The sequence below is a fragment of the Hemiscyllium ocellatum genome, chromosome 3 (assembly GCF_020745735.1).
Source record: "Hemiscyllium ocellatum isolate sHemOce1 chromosome 3, sHemOce1.pat.X.cur, whole genome shotgun sequence".
NCBI classification, from domain to species: Eukaryota; Metazoa; Chordata; class Chondrichthyes; order Orectolobiformes; family Hemiscylliidae; genus Hemiscyllium; species Hemiscyllium ocellatum.
The window spans coordinates 63,645,174-63,661,622 of NC_083403.1; the positions used below are offsets into that span (position 1 = coordinate 63,645,174).

General features: G+C 39.5%; 1 protein-coding gene across 1 annotated transcript in view; it reads right to left on the reverse strand.

Annotated features, from left to right (window-relative positions):
* kpna5 (karyopherin alpha 5 (importin alpha 6)) overlaps positions 1-16,449 on the reverse strand; it is a 35,249-nt gene that overhangs the window by 9,310 nt on the left and 9,490 nt on the right. The window contains exons 7-11 of the mRNA XM_060850531.1: positions 13,203-13,291; positions 10,297-10,396; positions 9,238-9,401; positions 8,889-8,967; positions 1,998-2,123 (exon numbers count right to left, since the gene is read on the reverse strand). Of these exons, the coding sequence (XP_060706514.1) occupies positions 1,998-2,123; positions 8,889-8,967; positions 9,238-9,401; positions 10,297-10,396; positions 13,203-13,291 (558 nt within the window). The remainder of the gene's footprint in view (positions 1-1,997; positions 2,124-8,888; positions 8,968-9,237; positions 9,402-10,296; positions 10,397-13,202; positions 13,292-16,449) is intronic.

Sequence of the window (16,449 nt, forward strand, 5' to 3'; positions counted from 1 at the left end):
GAGGACTTGAAGCTTAACTCTCCACAAGATAATGCCCGATTTGCTGAGTTTCTCGAGCAATTTAGCATTTTCTTTTCCTAACACATCATATCCGGTTCTCAAACTAGAGGCTCTCCAGCAAACAGTTTTGCTTCTTAACCAATTAGAAGGTGTAACAGATTTTTGTCCTTATCTTTTCTTTCTTTTTAAGAAATGACAGAATTTATCTGCAAACTTAATTACATCACCTTTGTTTGCTGTTCCTTCAGTTGCTGAGGCCCTAGGCCTCAGACTTCCCTCCCCAAACTGTTCACCTTGTTCCTCTTGTAAGCAACTAATAAAAACTCATCACTTTGACCAATCTTTTGGTCATCTGCCTTCATATCTCATCTGATGGAGTTTCAGCTGAATCTCTTAAAAGAAAACAAATGACTTAAGTATGGAAACCACGGGTTTTAACATTTTCTCAGCAACCTCTCTCGAATAGTTAGTTATAGGGATAGGAAAGGTTTGGAGGGATAATAAGCCAAGAGTAGGCAGGTGGGACTAGTTTAGCTTGGGATTACGTTAGGCATGGACTGGTTGGACCAAAAAGTCTGTTTCCATGCTGAATGACTCTATAAATGAATCCATCTTAAAAAAAATCTTACATTTGACTGCATTTATTCTGTGACTGCCTTTCCTATATGGATTGCAACTGGTTGCTTCTCAGTATTGAGAATTTTAGCACTTGACAGGAATAGGCAAATCAAATTGTTTTGGTGCCTATATCTTAAGACAAAATTTTTGCTCCACACCTTTGATTCTTTTATTTGATGTAAATCTATTCATTGATTTTAAATTTAAACTGAACCTTTGGAGAAAAACAACTCAGTTTTCTGTTACATTTTGTTACACAATCCCTTGCTAACACCACAAATTACAATTAAGAAAATGATGCTTTCTGATGCTTTTACCAGAAAATAAAACTCTGCCCAAATGAAGAATTTATAATTTAAAGCAACTTTAGATTACCTCTCAAGCATCAAAATTTAAGAAAACATAACCCAAAGTTTACACACATCATTAATTAAGTTCCTTAAGCCCTGATATAATTATGATGAATCTGCGCTATACCTTTCCGTAGTCAATGCATTCCTTCCTGAGGTTCAGAGCACAAAGCTGAACTTAATCTTCTTGATGAGATTATGTCAAAATTACAATATGAAGCATCATTTGCTCATTTTTGAATTTCAACATAAGTATATCCTGTTGCTTTCAAGCTTTTCAAACAAAAACACCAAATTTTAGTGATGTACAATGACTATTTCTCTTGCTTCTCTCCAGCTCCTAGATTGCATTACAAAGATATTCCAAATGCTTACCCTCATATTTCCAACACATTGAATTTCATCTGTCAGATTGAGCACGGGAACAAAAAAGTCAATATGTAATTTCAACTTTCTTTGCAATCCACAAAACCCTGCTTTCTAGTTTAACTTTGTTGACAAAGTTAATAACACAACTCCTGATTTTTTCATCACCACCACATGTAAAAAGCATGTTCATCATAGGCAATGGAAAGTTGATAGTTTAGAACAGATTTCTTAACACCAGCTGTTACATTCCATCTATTGAAAATGGAGTTCTTTATTACCTCCTGTCTCCTACCATGTACTTTCCACCCCTCCAATAGAACAATATTTACAGATGAAATGAAATACTAAAGAGGACGTGTTGGCCCATCACATTTAGTTCACAGATAGATCTGATACCTCAAGCTGAACATGTCTCACCTATCACCAATTTTTTTAAAGCACAAGTGAGATAAGATGTTTATAAAGTCAATTGAAGGAAAAATATCTAGAAAGTCCTTTACATCACAATGCTGCCAGACAGCGAGGGCACAGTACAAACCTGCATTAAAATATTTTGTATTTATTCAGTTCAGCTAAAAACAATGGCTCCAAAATAGGGCAACAGTTAATGGACAGACTTTGCATTACTTTTAAGAGCACAGTAAAACATAAATATATCACCTGAATTTGTGCTCTATTTCCAGCAGTGATGTTGGAAACTGTCCAGCAAGCTTCCTTCCGTATAGATTCTTTTGGGCTGCTCAACAAATGAAGGAGGCAGGGAAGTGCAGAGCAATTCAAAATCACCTAAATTAAGCATCAAAATGTCAAAATTCAGCCCTTAATTCAGAGACAGGAAAATTGGCACATCCTTTTAAAACAAAGTTCATCCTTTGGATGTGGGGACCACTGACTAGATTTATTTACTTAGCATTCATCCCCAATAAAACTTTGCAAACTCAAATAGCTATCCAAAAGCATGCAATATATATTAAATTTAATACTTTCAAAACAAACTGGTATAAAAAGAGCCCAAAGAGTCTAACAGCCTGAAAAAAACCTCACCAAATACAGGGTAACCCCAAATATGAGAAATTGTTGGACACAATTTATACTTATCGACTCAAAATTGTAATTAAATGTGAGTTCAGGATCGGATTTTATTCACCAAAAACCGTAATATAATTGAAATAGAGAATGATCAGGGAAAAGGTAGGGCCGATCAGGGATAGTGGAGGGAATTTGTGTGTGGAGTCTGAGCAGATAGGGGAAATACTAAATGAGTTTTTTCATTCGGTTTTCACCAAGGAAAGGGAACGTGTAAATGAAAATTTAGAGGAGCTGGGACACAGTCTCGACCAGATCAAGATTGATGAAGTTGATGTGCTAGAAACATTGGAAAATATTAAGATTGATAAGCCCCCAGGGCCAGACCAGATTTATCCTAAGCTGCTCCGGGAAGCGAGAAAGGAGGTTGCGAAGCCGCTGGTGAGGATATTTGCCTCCTCACTCTCCACAGGAGTTGTACCAGAGGATTGGAAGGAGGCAAACGTTGTTCCTCTTCTCAAGAAGGGTAACAGGGAAATACACCTATGCCCTCTAGTTCTGGAATCCCCGACCCGAGGGAAAAGATTTTGCCTATTTACCCATCCATGCCCCTCAATTTTGTAAACCTCTATAAGGTCACCTCTCAGCCTCCGACACTCCAGGGAAAACAGCCCCAGCCTGTTCAGCCTCTCCCTATAGCTCAAATCCTCCAACCCTGGCAACATCCTTGTAAAGTCTGGTTGAAGATTTGTAGCTCGGGTGTCCGTTGTTGTGGTTCTGTTCGCCGAGCTGAAAGTTTTTGCTGCAAACGTTTCGTTCCCTGGCTAGGGAACATCATCAGTGCTATTGGAGCCTCCTGTGAAGCGCAGCTTTGATGTTTCTTCCGGTATTTATATTGGTTTGTTCTTGCCGCTTCCAGGTGTCAGTTTCAGCTGTAGTAGTTTGTATGTGGGGTCCAGGTCTATGTGTCTGTTAATGGAGTTTGTGGATGAATGCCAGGGAATTCTTAGAGGCATGGCATTCATCCACAAACTCCATTAACAGACACATAGACCTGGACCCCATATACAAACCACTACAGCTGAAACTGACACCCGGAAACGGCAAGAACATCCATCAACAGACACATCGACCTGGACCCCACATACAAACTACTACAGCTGAAACTGACACCCGGAAGCGGCAAGAACAAACCACTATAAATACCGGAAGAAACATCAAAGCAACGCTTCACAGGAGGCTCCAATAGCACTGATGATGTTCCCTAGCCAGGGAACGAAACGTTTGCAGCAAAAACTTCCAGCTCGGCGAACAGAACCACAACAACATCCTTGTAAATCTTTTCTGAACCCTTTCAAGTTTCACAACATTTTTCAGATAGGAAGGAGACCAGAATTGCACACAATATTCCAAAAGTGGCCCAACCAATGTCCGGTACAGCCACAACATGACCTCCCAACACTCTGACCAATAAAGGAAAACATACCAAACACCTCTTCACTATCCTATCTACTTGTGACTCCACTTTCAAGGAGCTTTGAACCTGCACTCCAAGGTCTCTTTGTTCAGCAACAGTCCCTAGGACCATACCATTAAGTGTCTAAGTCCTGCTAAGATTTGCTTTCCCAAAATGCAATACCTCACATTTATCTGAATTGAACTCCATCTGCCACTTCTCAGCCCATGGGCCCATCTGGTCAAGATCCTGTTGTAACCCGAGGGAACCCTCTTCGCTGTCCACTACACCTCCAATTTTGGTGTCATCTGCAAGCTTACTTACTGTACTTAAGCTCGCATCCAAATCATTTATGAAAATGACAAAAAGTAGGGGACCCAGCACTGATCCTTGTGGCACTCCACTGGTCACAGGCCTCCAGTCTGAAAAACAACCATCCAGCACCACCCTCTGTCTTCTACCTTTGAGCCAGTTCTGTATTCAAATGGCTAGTTCTCCCTGTATTCCATGAGATCTAACCTTGCTAATCAGTCTCCCATGGGGGACCTTGTCGAACGCCTTACTGAAGTCCGTATAGATATCATCTACTGCTCTGCCCTCATCAATCCTCTTTGTTACTTCCTCAAAAAACTCAATCAAGTTTGTGAGACACGATTTCCCACGCACAAAGCCATGTTGACTGTCCCGAATCAGTCCTTGCCTTTTCAAATACATGTACATCCTGTCCCTCAGGATTCCCTCCAACAACTTGCCCACCACCAAGGTCAGGCTCACTGGTCTATAGTTCCCTGGCTTGTCATTACCATCCTTCTTAAATAGTGGCACCACGTTTGTCAGCCTCCAGTCTTCCAGCACCTCACCTGTGATTATCAATGATACAAATATCTCAGCAAGAGGCCCAGCAATCACTTCTCTAGCTTCCCACAGAGTTCTTGGGTACACCTGATCAGGTCCTGGGGATTTATTCAACTTTACCCATTTCAAGACATCCAGCACTTCCTCCTCTGTAATGTGGACATTTTTCAAGAGGTCACCATCTATTTCCCTACAGTCTATATCTTTTCACAGCAAGTACTGATGCAAAACACTCATTTGGTATCTTCCCCATTTTCTGCGGCTCCGGACAAAGGCCGTCTTGCTGATTTTTGAAGGGGCCTATTCTCTCCATAGTTACCCTTTTGCCCTTAGTGTATTTGTAAAGACCCTTTGGATTCTCCTTAACTCTATTTGCTGAAGCTATTTCAAGTCCCCATTTTGCCCTCCTGATTTCCCTCTTAAATATACTCCCACTTCCTTTATACTCTAAGGATTCACTCGATCTATCCTGTCTATACCTTGCATATGCTTCCTTCTTTTTCTCAACCAAACCCTCAATTTTTTCTAGTCATCCAGCATTCCCTATACCTACCAGTCTTTCCTTTCACCCTAACAGGAATATATTTTCTCTGTACACTCATTATCTCATTTCTGAAGGCTTCCCATTTTCCAGCCGTCCCTTTACCTGCGAACATCACCGCCCAGTTTTCAAAAGTTCTTCCCTAATACTGTCAAAATTTCTCCAATTTAGAACTTCAATTTTTAGATCTGGTCTATTCTTTTCCACTACTATTTTAAAACTAATAGAAATTATGGTCACTGGCCCCAAAGTACTCCCCCACTGACACCTCAGTCACCTGCCCTGCCTTATTTCCCAAGAGTAGGCCAAGTTTTGCACCTTCTCTAGTAGATATCCACATACTGAATCAGAAAATTGTCTTGTACGCACTTAAATTCCTCTCCACCTAAACCTTTAACACAATAGCATTCCCAGTCTATGTTTGGAAAGTTAAAATACCCTACCATAACCTCCCTATTATTCTTTATTGGGCCTCTGCTCTTTGTAGGTTTTATAAATGACTTGGATGAGGTTGTTGAGGGGTGGGTTAGTAAATTTGCAGATGACACAAAGATTGAACGTGTCGCGATAGTATAGAGGGCTATTGCAGGCTGCAGCAAGACACACAGGATGCAGAGCTTGGCTGAGAAATGGCAGATGGAGTTCAACCTGGATAAGTACGAAGTGATGTATTTTGGAAGGTCAAATTCGAATACTGATTATAGGATTAAAGACAGGATTCTTGGCAGTGTGGAGGAACAGAGGGATCTGGGTGTGCAAGTACATAGATCCCTCAAAGTTGCCACCCAAGTGGATAGGGTTGTTAAGAAAGCATATGGTGCTCTGGCTTTCATTAACAGGGGGATAGAGTTTAAGAGCTGCGAGGTTTTGCTGCAGCTCCACAAGTCTCACAATCCAAAAATGTTCAGGTTAGGTGAATTGGCCATGCTAAATTCCCTGTAGTGTTACGTGAAGGAGTAAACGTAGGAGTATGGGTCTGGGTGGTATACGCTTCGACGGGTCGGTGTGGACTTGTTGGGCTGAAGGGCCTGTTTGCACATTGTAAGTAATCTAATCCCGGGTGAGACAACAGTATCTAGTTCTGATTGCCCTACTATAGGAAAGATACAGAGGCTTTGGAAAGGGTGCAAAGAAGGTTTAACAGGATATTGCCTGGACTAAAGGGCTTGCCTTATGAAGAAAGGTCGAATAAGCTCAGACTTTTCTCTCTGGAGAGAAGGAGGAAGAGAGGAGACCTGATCGAGGTGTACAAAATAATGAGAGGAATAGATGGAATCAATAGCCAGAGACTTTTTGTCAGGGCAGGACTGACTGGTACAAGTAGTCAAAGTATGAAGATATTAGGAGGAAGGGATAAAGAAGACGTCAGAGGTAGGTTCTTTACGCAGAGTTGTGAATGCATGGAATGCGTTGCAGCTGTGGTGGTGGAAGCAGCGTTATTGAGGATATTTAAGCGACTGCTGGACATGCACATGGATAGCAGTGAGCTGAGGGGTGCATAGGTTATTTTACATTAGGATTAAATCTCGGCACAACGTAGTGGGCCAAAGTGCCTCTTCTGTGCTGTACATTTTTTATATTCTATGTTCTGAATAGTTAATACAACAAAGTTAGATTGCTTTGATTTACTGGCAGCAATCTTAGCACATACAGCAATATATTCAGCCATAAATTTGTTTAAAACTCTTATCGTCATTAGGCAAAATGTTTCAGTTCCAAGGTCCATGAGGGTTAACCGCCTAACTTTTCTTCAACAGCTGGTCTCAACCATTTCAAGTCTCACAGGTAGTCTTTATCAAAACGGTCAGCTCTGGTTAATCAGTCTTTTCAAAGCAACTGAAATCATAACAATAATACTACTTTTGTTTTAAAAAAAGACTCCAGCTTGTGGATTTAGTCTTTAGGAGTGATTAGGGACCAAAACGGGGTAGGAGGTGTTAAATGAATACTCTGCATCTATCCTTACTAAGGAAGGGGACACTGTCCAGGTGGAAATTCAGTCACCAGAAGGGTTTTTAACTGATTAGGGAGAGGTATTAGAATAGGGTGTTAGTATGTAAAGTTGATTATGTACCAGGACTGAATGAAATGTCTCCAAAGATAAATGAAGTCAGTAGAAATTGCAGAAGCACCAGCAATAATCTTTTAATCTTCCCTAGATGTAGGGGTGTTGCCACATGACTAGAGAACTGTAAATGTAACATCTTACATCACCTTCCACAAAAAAGTTGGAAGGTGATGTAAGACTAGTCATTCTTAAAATAATTATTCATGATATAATAGTCACATGGAAAAAAGTTAATTAGAAAGGGCTAGCACAGAGTTATTCAGAGAAAATCATATTTAACCTCCTGGATTATTTTGAATAGCCAACAGGGAGCTGATGAAGACACCCAAAAGATATTTGAAATAGTGCCACATAACTGTTTTCTAAGTAAAAGTTCATTGAATACAAGGGATAGTAGCGATAAAGGTACAAAATTGCTTGAGAGATACGAAAGAGTAATGGTTAATGGATTTTTTGGGGTTAGCGGAATTGATAGTGGAGTTCCCCAGGTGTAGTTTTGATGCACTTGCTTTTCCTGAAATATATCAATAAAATTTAGATTTTGGTATGCAATGGACAAATTCCGAAGTTTTCAGATGATACAAAACCATGGAAACATTGGGGACATTGTAAGACGACAACTTGATGGAATGGGCAGCTAGTTGGTAGATGAAGTTCAATGCAAAAAATTGAAAAGTGATATGTTTTGGTAGAAAGGAGAAATTACAAAACAAAAGGCTAATTGCCTCAAGGTGTGTAGAATGGAAAGGCCTAGATTTTTATGTTCATAAGTTGCTAAGGGTGTCAGGACAGGCAGAGTGAGCTGTTAGTGAGAATGTGAATGCACTGAACAGAGTGCAATACAGGTTTCAGCAATGAGACACTTCAGTTATGAAGACATATTAGAAAAGTTGGGACTACTTTCTTTGAGAGATTTGATAGAAATTTTCAAAATCATGAGAAGGCTGAACAGAAGAGAGAAACTGTTTTCAAGGATTGAGATCAAGAGGATGCAAATATGGCAAATGGTATAAAAGGAAAAACCCTTTTTTATACATAGTGTAGAGAGATTCTGGAACATTGCCTGAAAGTGTGGAGGAATCAAGTTCAATTGAGACAAATGGCATTAGATAACTATTTAGATAGCCAAAAATAATTAGGGTTGTGGAGAAAAAGCAGGAGAATGGCACTGAGTCATCAAGCTCAGAGAAACAATGGAGGCGCAATGAGCTGACCAGCCTCCTTCTGCACAGTGACAATTCTGAGATTGCGGCCCTACTATTTGCATTGATCTCGCAAAGGTCAGATTTGCTCAACTCATTAATACCTAGTTCAGTATGAATTGAGGATTTTTCATGTGGGGAAAATGATAATGTCCATCACGCACACATCTGCACTAAGTCTGAAAAAAATCTAAGTACACAGAGAAGTTGGCTCTAATCTTGGACTTTCTACTTTTAATTTTAGTAAATTAGATTGCAAGCACAAAAACTTGCATGGGTCAGGTTTTACTGACACCTTTCACCCACACTTTGAGAAGCCCTGATTTATTATGTCAACTTGAACAGAATTCCATAGAATTTCCTGAATACCAAAAATATCAACAGATACCTTGAGAAGAATTACCTGTGTCTGGATGTCATCTCCAGTAACTATATTTCCTACAGCTCTCAGTGCAGGTGATACAACCTTATAATCATTATGCCTATTAAAGAAATACAGGACAAATTAACAACTCATCACTCACTCATTTGAAAGGAAATCCCTAAAAAATATTTTGAAAAGCCCATCAAGCGTAGGCTGAAGTCTAATTTACTTAAATTATGTGGCATTGTTGATGATAAAACATTACATTCCACAATTCTGACAATACATCAATTTACATCAAAATTATTTTGAAATCGAGAAAGAACTAATTTCACATCAGTTTAGCAAATTGATTAAAACGGTCAGAAAAGAAAATGCTAATACTTACATCAAAAGCTCCACTAATCGCCTACAAACGCCAGAGTCAATAACTATTTGTATTTTCTCATTGGGCCCATCAGAAAGGTAAGAAAGGGCCCAGCAAGCATCAGCCAAGACATCAGGATCACTGCTAAATAATAGTCTTGACAAAACATTCAAACAAGGTGACACCTAAAATAGTGCAATACAAGGTCATAAGATTTATATTAATTTATGTCATTGTATAACATCAAACATTATTGCAAGGGTAGCACTGAATACAAATGAAGACTGTTTTGACTAATTTGAATGTTAAGAATCCTAATTCCCCTGAAGATACAAAAGAGCTAATTAAATGAATGTCAAAAAATTGAAAATTTGATTGGGGTATTTTGCAGAAATAATGCAAAAATTTTAAAAGTTACATTTAGCTTAACATCAACTGCAACACAACTTTTAGGAATATGTAACATTTCTTTTTATGCCATGGTGCAGTTGTGCAGGTCATTAGTCAGGCCACTTTTAGAATACTGCTTTAACAACCTCCCTGCTATAGGAAGGAGGTTGTTAAACTTGAAAGAGAACAGAAAAGATTTACAAGAATGTTAACTAGACTGGAGGGTCTGAGTTATAAAGACAGGCTGAATAGGCTAGGGCTATTTCTCTGGAACATTGGAGGTTTGGAGATGACTTTATAGAGGTTTATAAAATAATAAGGGGCATGAAAAGGGTAAATAGCCGAAGTCTTTTTCCCAAGGTAAGGGAGTCCAAAACTAGAGGGTATAGGTTTAAGGTGAGAGGGGAAACATGTAAAAGGGACCCAAGGGGAAACTTTGTCACGCAAAAAATAGTGGTGTAAGAAACAAGCTGCTAGAGAAAGTAGAGGAGGCTGGTATGATTACAACATTTAAAAGGCATCTGGATAGGTACATGAATAGGAAGGGCTCAGAGGGATATGAGCCAAATGCTGGCAAATGGGACTAGATTAATTTAGGATATCTGGTTGGCATGAACAAGTTGGACCAAAGGGTTTGTTTCTGTGGTGTACATCTCTCTATGACTAAGTAAAAAATGGCTTAAGCTTTACCTTTTCAAAATCTGGGGGTGGATTCTTTCCCCTGCATAGGTTGGACAAAGCCCACACAGCATTCCTTGTTGTGGTAAGACGGTTTGACTTAGTTAATAACCTAGAGTTTTAAAAGAAACATTTTGAGAAGAGATAATATTTTATAACAACCAAGTCGTAGCTTTAACAATTATCAACATACCAAATTAATCAACAAGACTTGGTAACAATAGCTCTGATATAACACGTTGGAGGAGCTGCTTTGATTTTAAAATTAAATGATGATTATTTACTGCAGATGACAGTAACCTTCATCTTTCTAGTCAATGCACTAAAAACTGGGCAGCATGGTGGCACAGTGGTTAGCACTGCTGCCTCACAGCGCCAGAGACCTGGGTTCAGTTCCCGACTCAGGCGACTGACTGTGTGGAGTTTGCACATTCTCCCTGTGTCTGCGTGGGTTTCCTCCGGGTGCTCAGGTTTCCTCCCACAGTCCAAAAATGTGCAGGTTAGGTGAATTGGCCTTGCTAAATTGCCCGTAGCCTTAGATAAGGGGTAAACGTAGGGATAGGGGTATGGGTGGGTTGTGCTTTGGCGGGTCGGTGTGGACTTGTTGGGCCGAAGGGCCTGTTTCCACACTAAGTAATCTAATCTAAACTATTGGGATGATGTCCTAAGATTTCAAACCAACTTTCAGGTAACGCCGAAGTGCCTTTGGCAGTGATATTGCTCAAAAACGTTATATTTATTGTGCACAGAAACAAATCCTGCAAAAACAAAGACCTCTCTTTATGCTTCATTAGAAGTGTGCACCACGTGGATAGCAATGACCCTTAACTTTCCTTGCCAGCTTGAACCCCAAATACCGTGCAAAATGTAAAATGCTCCATTATCTACTTTTATTAATTTGAGGGGTAACATTTACTCATTGCTGTTTTTTCCAACAAGCTCCCATTTACAGTAAATACATTATACCCAAGAACTGATGCTTACAGATTTCAAGGCAAACATGATAGGAAAAACATTCAACTCATTTGCCTTCACTAAGTAAATGGAAAGCATCAAACATCAGGAAATGTCTCTCTTGAAATATCAGGAACTTGAGACTCCGGAGGAGTCAAAGATAAGCTAACTTGGACAACTGTGCCAGCACACACTCTCCACTAATGTTAACTACTCTCATCTAATTTCCTCATACCAACAATACACGTATTATAGTAGACTCCTTTTCTGATCCCCTCAAGGCTCAAGGAAGGAATATGACTTATGTTTGGACAGGTGCAGCTTCAACATCTAAGAAGCTTGGCATTCAGAAAATAGCTGCTAAATTATCATCTGTTTATTGCTCCACTAAATTTCCCAACATCAGTAACTTTGAACCTGCGCCCCCTCATCAGGATTTGATTTATTACTCTCGTGTACTGATGTACAGTGAAAAGTGTTGCCTTGTGTTTTACAGGCAGAACATCAGGTGATAAAGGTGCATCAGGGTATCAGGACAGAGATTAAACATGTAGGATTTCTGTTCACAGTAAACAGGTTGGGTACAGCGAAAGATGGGATATGTTTTAAACAGCTTGGTGGACCAAATGATTTTTAATATTCCATGTTCATCCTGGCATAAAATGGTAATGTGCTACATGCATCTACGAAAATCAATGGATTATAAAATGTTTCTTCTTTTCCAATCTTCTTCCTTGAAGGGATGAAGACTGATCATTAGCAACTTAAATTTGTGGTAAATGAGCAATCAGACCAATCTCCAAACCCCACCATGACTGGTTTCCTATTCACTTACCACCTTGAATGTCACTTAATGTCCTTATGGCAAAACCCATTTGAAATGTTACCTTTGGCCTAGAGTCATGATCATATAAAGCCTTCACAAGTAAGCACTCTGCCTATTATAGATATATAGAGGTGTTCTAAGCATCCAACTGGAAGACCCCACTGTTGACACTACATGGTGACAAAAGGAGCTCTGGTGGCGCTGAAGAAAGCTAATAGGCAATTAAAGAGATGCTCATTCCCATTCTAACATTAACTACTCTCATTTTCCTATACAAACATGGATGGTCGATATCTGACCCCTTAAATATACAAGGTAAAATAAGGAATGCAACATTGATTTGGACTGGTGCAGCTCCAAAATTCCAAACATTTGACACGATGCATGACATGACTGTTTGTTTTAATAGTAGACTTACTATTTGCTTCACTGTCCGTCACTCCATCACTTGTATTTGGTAAATACAGTACATTGAGTCCCCCAAACGAACAGCAGATATGGTTCAGGAATGTCCTCAAACCATCACTGAATAGATCAAACATACCAACCAACTCATGGGAGGACTAAATTGGTGACAAACCAAAATGGAGACGGCTTATTTCAGAAAGCACCACACACAGAAAAACTTCCTTGGGAACATGTAGAAGCAAAGTTGAGGTGTTGCAGAAACAAACTTTGAACAACCTATCTACGCAAACTTTCTCGCACTACCTACTCTGCATAAGGCAGGATCTGCAGATTGAGTATTTGCTAATTTTAAGAACTCAATCCATTCAAGTTGATAAAGTCACCATCAAAACTGGGGAGTGCCTTAGAAGACATCATCTGTAGAATGCTCAACATAATAACATCTCTCACCCACTTCTACCACCCAAAGGGACAAGAACAGCAATCAGATAAAAAAAAACAATTTCTAACTATCGATCGAAGTACCAGCATCCTGAATTGGAAATCTGATATTCTGTCATCACAGGTTGATGATAAAATTCCCTACTTAACATTATTGCAGGATCACCATCACCACAAAGCCAGCAGCCAATCAGGAGTGAAATTAACTAGCAATAATTCTTGCCCTGTGTATACTGAAACCAAAATAAACTTGTTCATATTATTTTGTTGACCTTCTGCATAAACTTACTGTAAGAGAGGTGGAAGAATTCCACAACTTAACACAAAATCTCTGCATTCAGCATTGTCACCTGCAATGTTGCCAAGTGCCCAGACTGCCTGAAAGACATTACAATAATTAAAACAATTGAATGGTATGCATGCTTAAAATTATATAATGTTCAAAATTCTTCACATTACAAAAGTTATTTGCATTTTATTACAACCAGGTTGGAAGACTGTACTATCTAATCACTCTACTCCAATGGTCATAACATTAATTATAAAATGAAGATTTATTTGACAAAGATGCAAAGCTGATTATCAACAGTTAGAAATATGTTTTAACATTTTTATATAACCCAAACTACGTAGACATCAATTAATAAGGAAAAGTAAAGGAAATTTCTCTGAAGAAATCAGCTTAGAAAATAAGACTTTGACCAAATACTTATTAATTCTAGGAATAAAAGGCTAAGATAATGAAATTTTCAGATAGCTTTCAGCCTTGCATCCTCACACATCTAGACTGGAGCCAATAAATGTAGGGTTTTCCCCAGGATTCCATCAAACACTTTGTTCAGGAGGCACTCCACAGATACGAAAGAAATGGATGACTACTAGGCAGAGAAAGAGGATTAGGCAAGCTGTGTAGGAATCTGCGGTCGTTCCCCTGCAAAACCGATATATTGTTTTGTCACAATTTTTGGTGGAGGTGGGTGCAGTTAGCTTCTTGGGAAAGTAACAGCCAAAACTTTAGCAATATCTTTACCTCTGCTGGCAGATAGGAGGAATAATGGTAGACAGGCTATAGTAACAGGGAATTCAATTGTAAGTGGAATACTCAGACATTTCTATGGCTATAAATGAAACTTCTGGATGGTATTCTGCCTCCTGAATGTTCAGATCAAGGATGGCTTGGAGCAGCTACAGGACATTTAGCAGCGGGCAAAAGAACAGGCAATAAGTAGGCTTGATACACATCAGTATCGATGATATAGGCAAATAGGTGACGTCCTAAAAGCAGAATATAGGGAATTAGGAAGCAAGTTACATAGTAGGACCTCAAAATCATAATCTCAGGTTTGCTATTAGTAATATGTGCTAGTCAGAATAGAAATAGTAGGATGTGTCAGACGTGTACTTCGCTGGAGAGATGCTGTAAATGGGAAGGTTTCAGATTCCTGGAACATTGGGATCAGCGAGGGGAGGCACTACTACAAGCTGATGGACTGCATTGCCAATGGAGAATATTTGCTGATGTGGTTGGGAAGGGTTTAAACTAAAATGGCAGAGGAAATGGGAACCCAAAACAGTGACTCAAGAAAAGGGAAAAAAGGGAAGAAAACAAGTCAGAATGGAAAATCAGATAAGTGACAGGCAGGCCCTTTATTGTTCTTGATAGAGAAATGATATACCTGAGAACATAATGGGATATGTAAGTTGCAGACAATTCAAAAGACTGGCCAGATGATTGATAGTAAGGAAGGAGATCTTAGATTAGAGAGAGATATAGACAGATTAGTCATGTAGGCAGATCAGAGGTGGACAGAATTTAATCCTAAATAGTGAGAGATAATACACTTTGGAAGAAGTGATGAGACAAAGGAATACTCACCGAATTGCAGGGAATTAGAGCCTTCGAAGGAACAGAGGGATCTTGGGGTGACTGTCCACAGATTGTTAAAAGCAGGGTAGACATAGATTTTGGGGAGAACAAGTTAGCATGCAGGAAACTTGCCTTGATGAGCTGTGGCATAATTATTTGAGCAGGGAAGGTATATTAGACATGTATAAAAATCTTTGGTTAGACCACAGTTGTGTGCAGTTGATTGCCACACTATAGGAAGGATGCAATTGTACTGAGGGATGCATCAGGATATTGCTTGTGTTGGAACATTTTAGTTATGAAGAGAGGTTGATTGGATGGTTTGTTTCCTTTAGAGCAGAGATGGTCGAGGTGGTCCTGACTGAGGTGTATAAGATTATGAGGGGCATAGAGAACAGCTGTTCCCCTAATTGAAGAGTCAATAATGTGGGGGCATCATTTTAAGGATAGGTTTTGAGGGAATTTGAGAAGAAATATTTTCACCAAAAAGTGGTGAAAATTTGGAATGCATTACCTGGGAAGCTAGAGTGGTGGAAAACCTTAGGATCTACAAAAAAAATAGATGGATGAGACTTGAAATGTCATAACATTCAAGGCCATGGGGCAAGTGCTAGAAAGTGGGATTTGCATGTGGGATTGGTATAGCAACGTCAGCGCAGACTTGACCGGTCAAAGGGCCTCTACTGTGCTGCATGATTCTATGCTCTAGCGCGACTTGAACAAGTTAAGTGAATGGGTAAATGCATGGCAGACAAATTAAAGCATGGATAATTATGAGATTATTCACTTTGGTAGAAGAAAAACAGGTAGATTAACTGAATCACAAAAGATTACGAAAGAGAGAGGTACAATGAAACATTGATGCCCTTGTACACTAGTCACAAAGTAAACATGCAGGTGCAAAAGCTGGCGACCGATAAGTTGGGCATCATAATGAGAAGATTTGAGTATAGAAGCAGGAATTTCTTGTTGCAATCTACATGCTTAGGTGAGACTACACCTGGAATACAAAGCATTTTTGGTCTTGTTACCCGACGAACTGTCTATGGAGGGAATGAATTTGATATTTACCAGACTGATACCTGGGAAAGTAGGACTCACTTATGAAGAGAGACTGAATTGATTAGGACAGTATTCACTGGAGTTGGAAGAATAAGTAGGGAGATGTCAGAAATCTATTTAGAAATGCTCCCAATGACATCAGTCCAGAACCAGAGCTCACAAGCTAAAGGTACAGGGTAGGCCATTTAGGACTGAGCAGAAATTTCTTCAGCTACAGCATGGTGAGTCTGAGGAATTCTCTGCCCCAAAAAATGTTGGGGCCAAAATATTGTGTGTTTTCAAAAAGCACTGGAAAGCTTTTATGGCTAAAGGGTATGGTGAGAAAGCAGGGACAGGGTACTAATTTGGATTATCAGCCATGATCATACTGAATGATGGAGCAGGCTTGATAGGCCAAATGACCTACACCTGCTCCTACTGTTTACGTTCCTAGATCATGAGACCTCCAGTGGCTTTAAAGTGCCCCTTACTGTCCTTTCAGTATCTTTTGAAAACACAGATATAGGCACCACCCCCCGCTGTAGTTCAATTTACTACATTTTCACAATCCTTTAGACAGAAGTCCTCAAAAAAATTAAAAAATGGTTTTAAAAGTTCAGAATTAAAT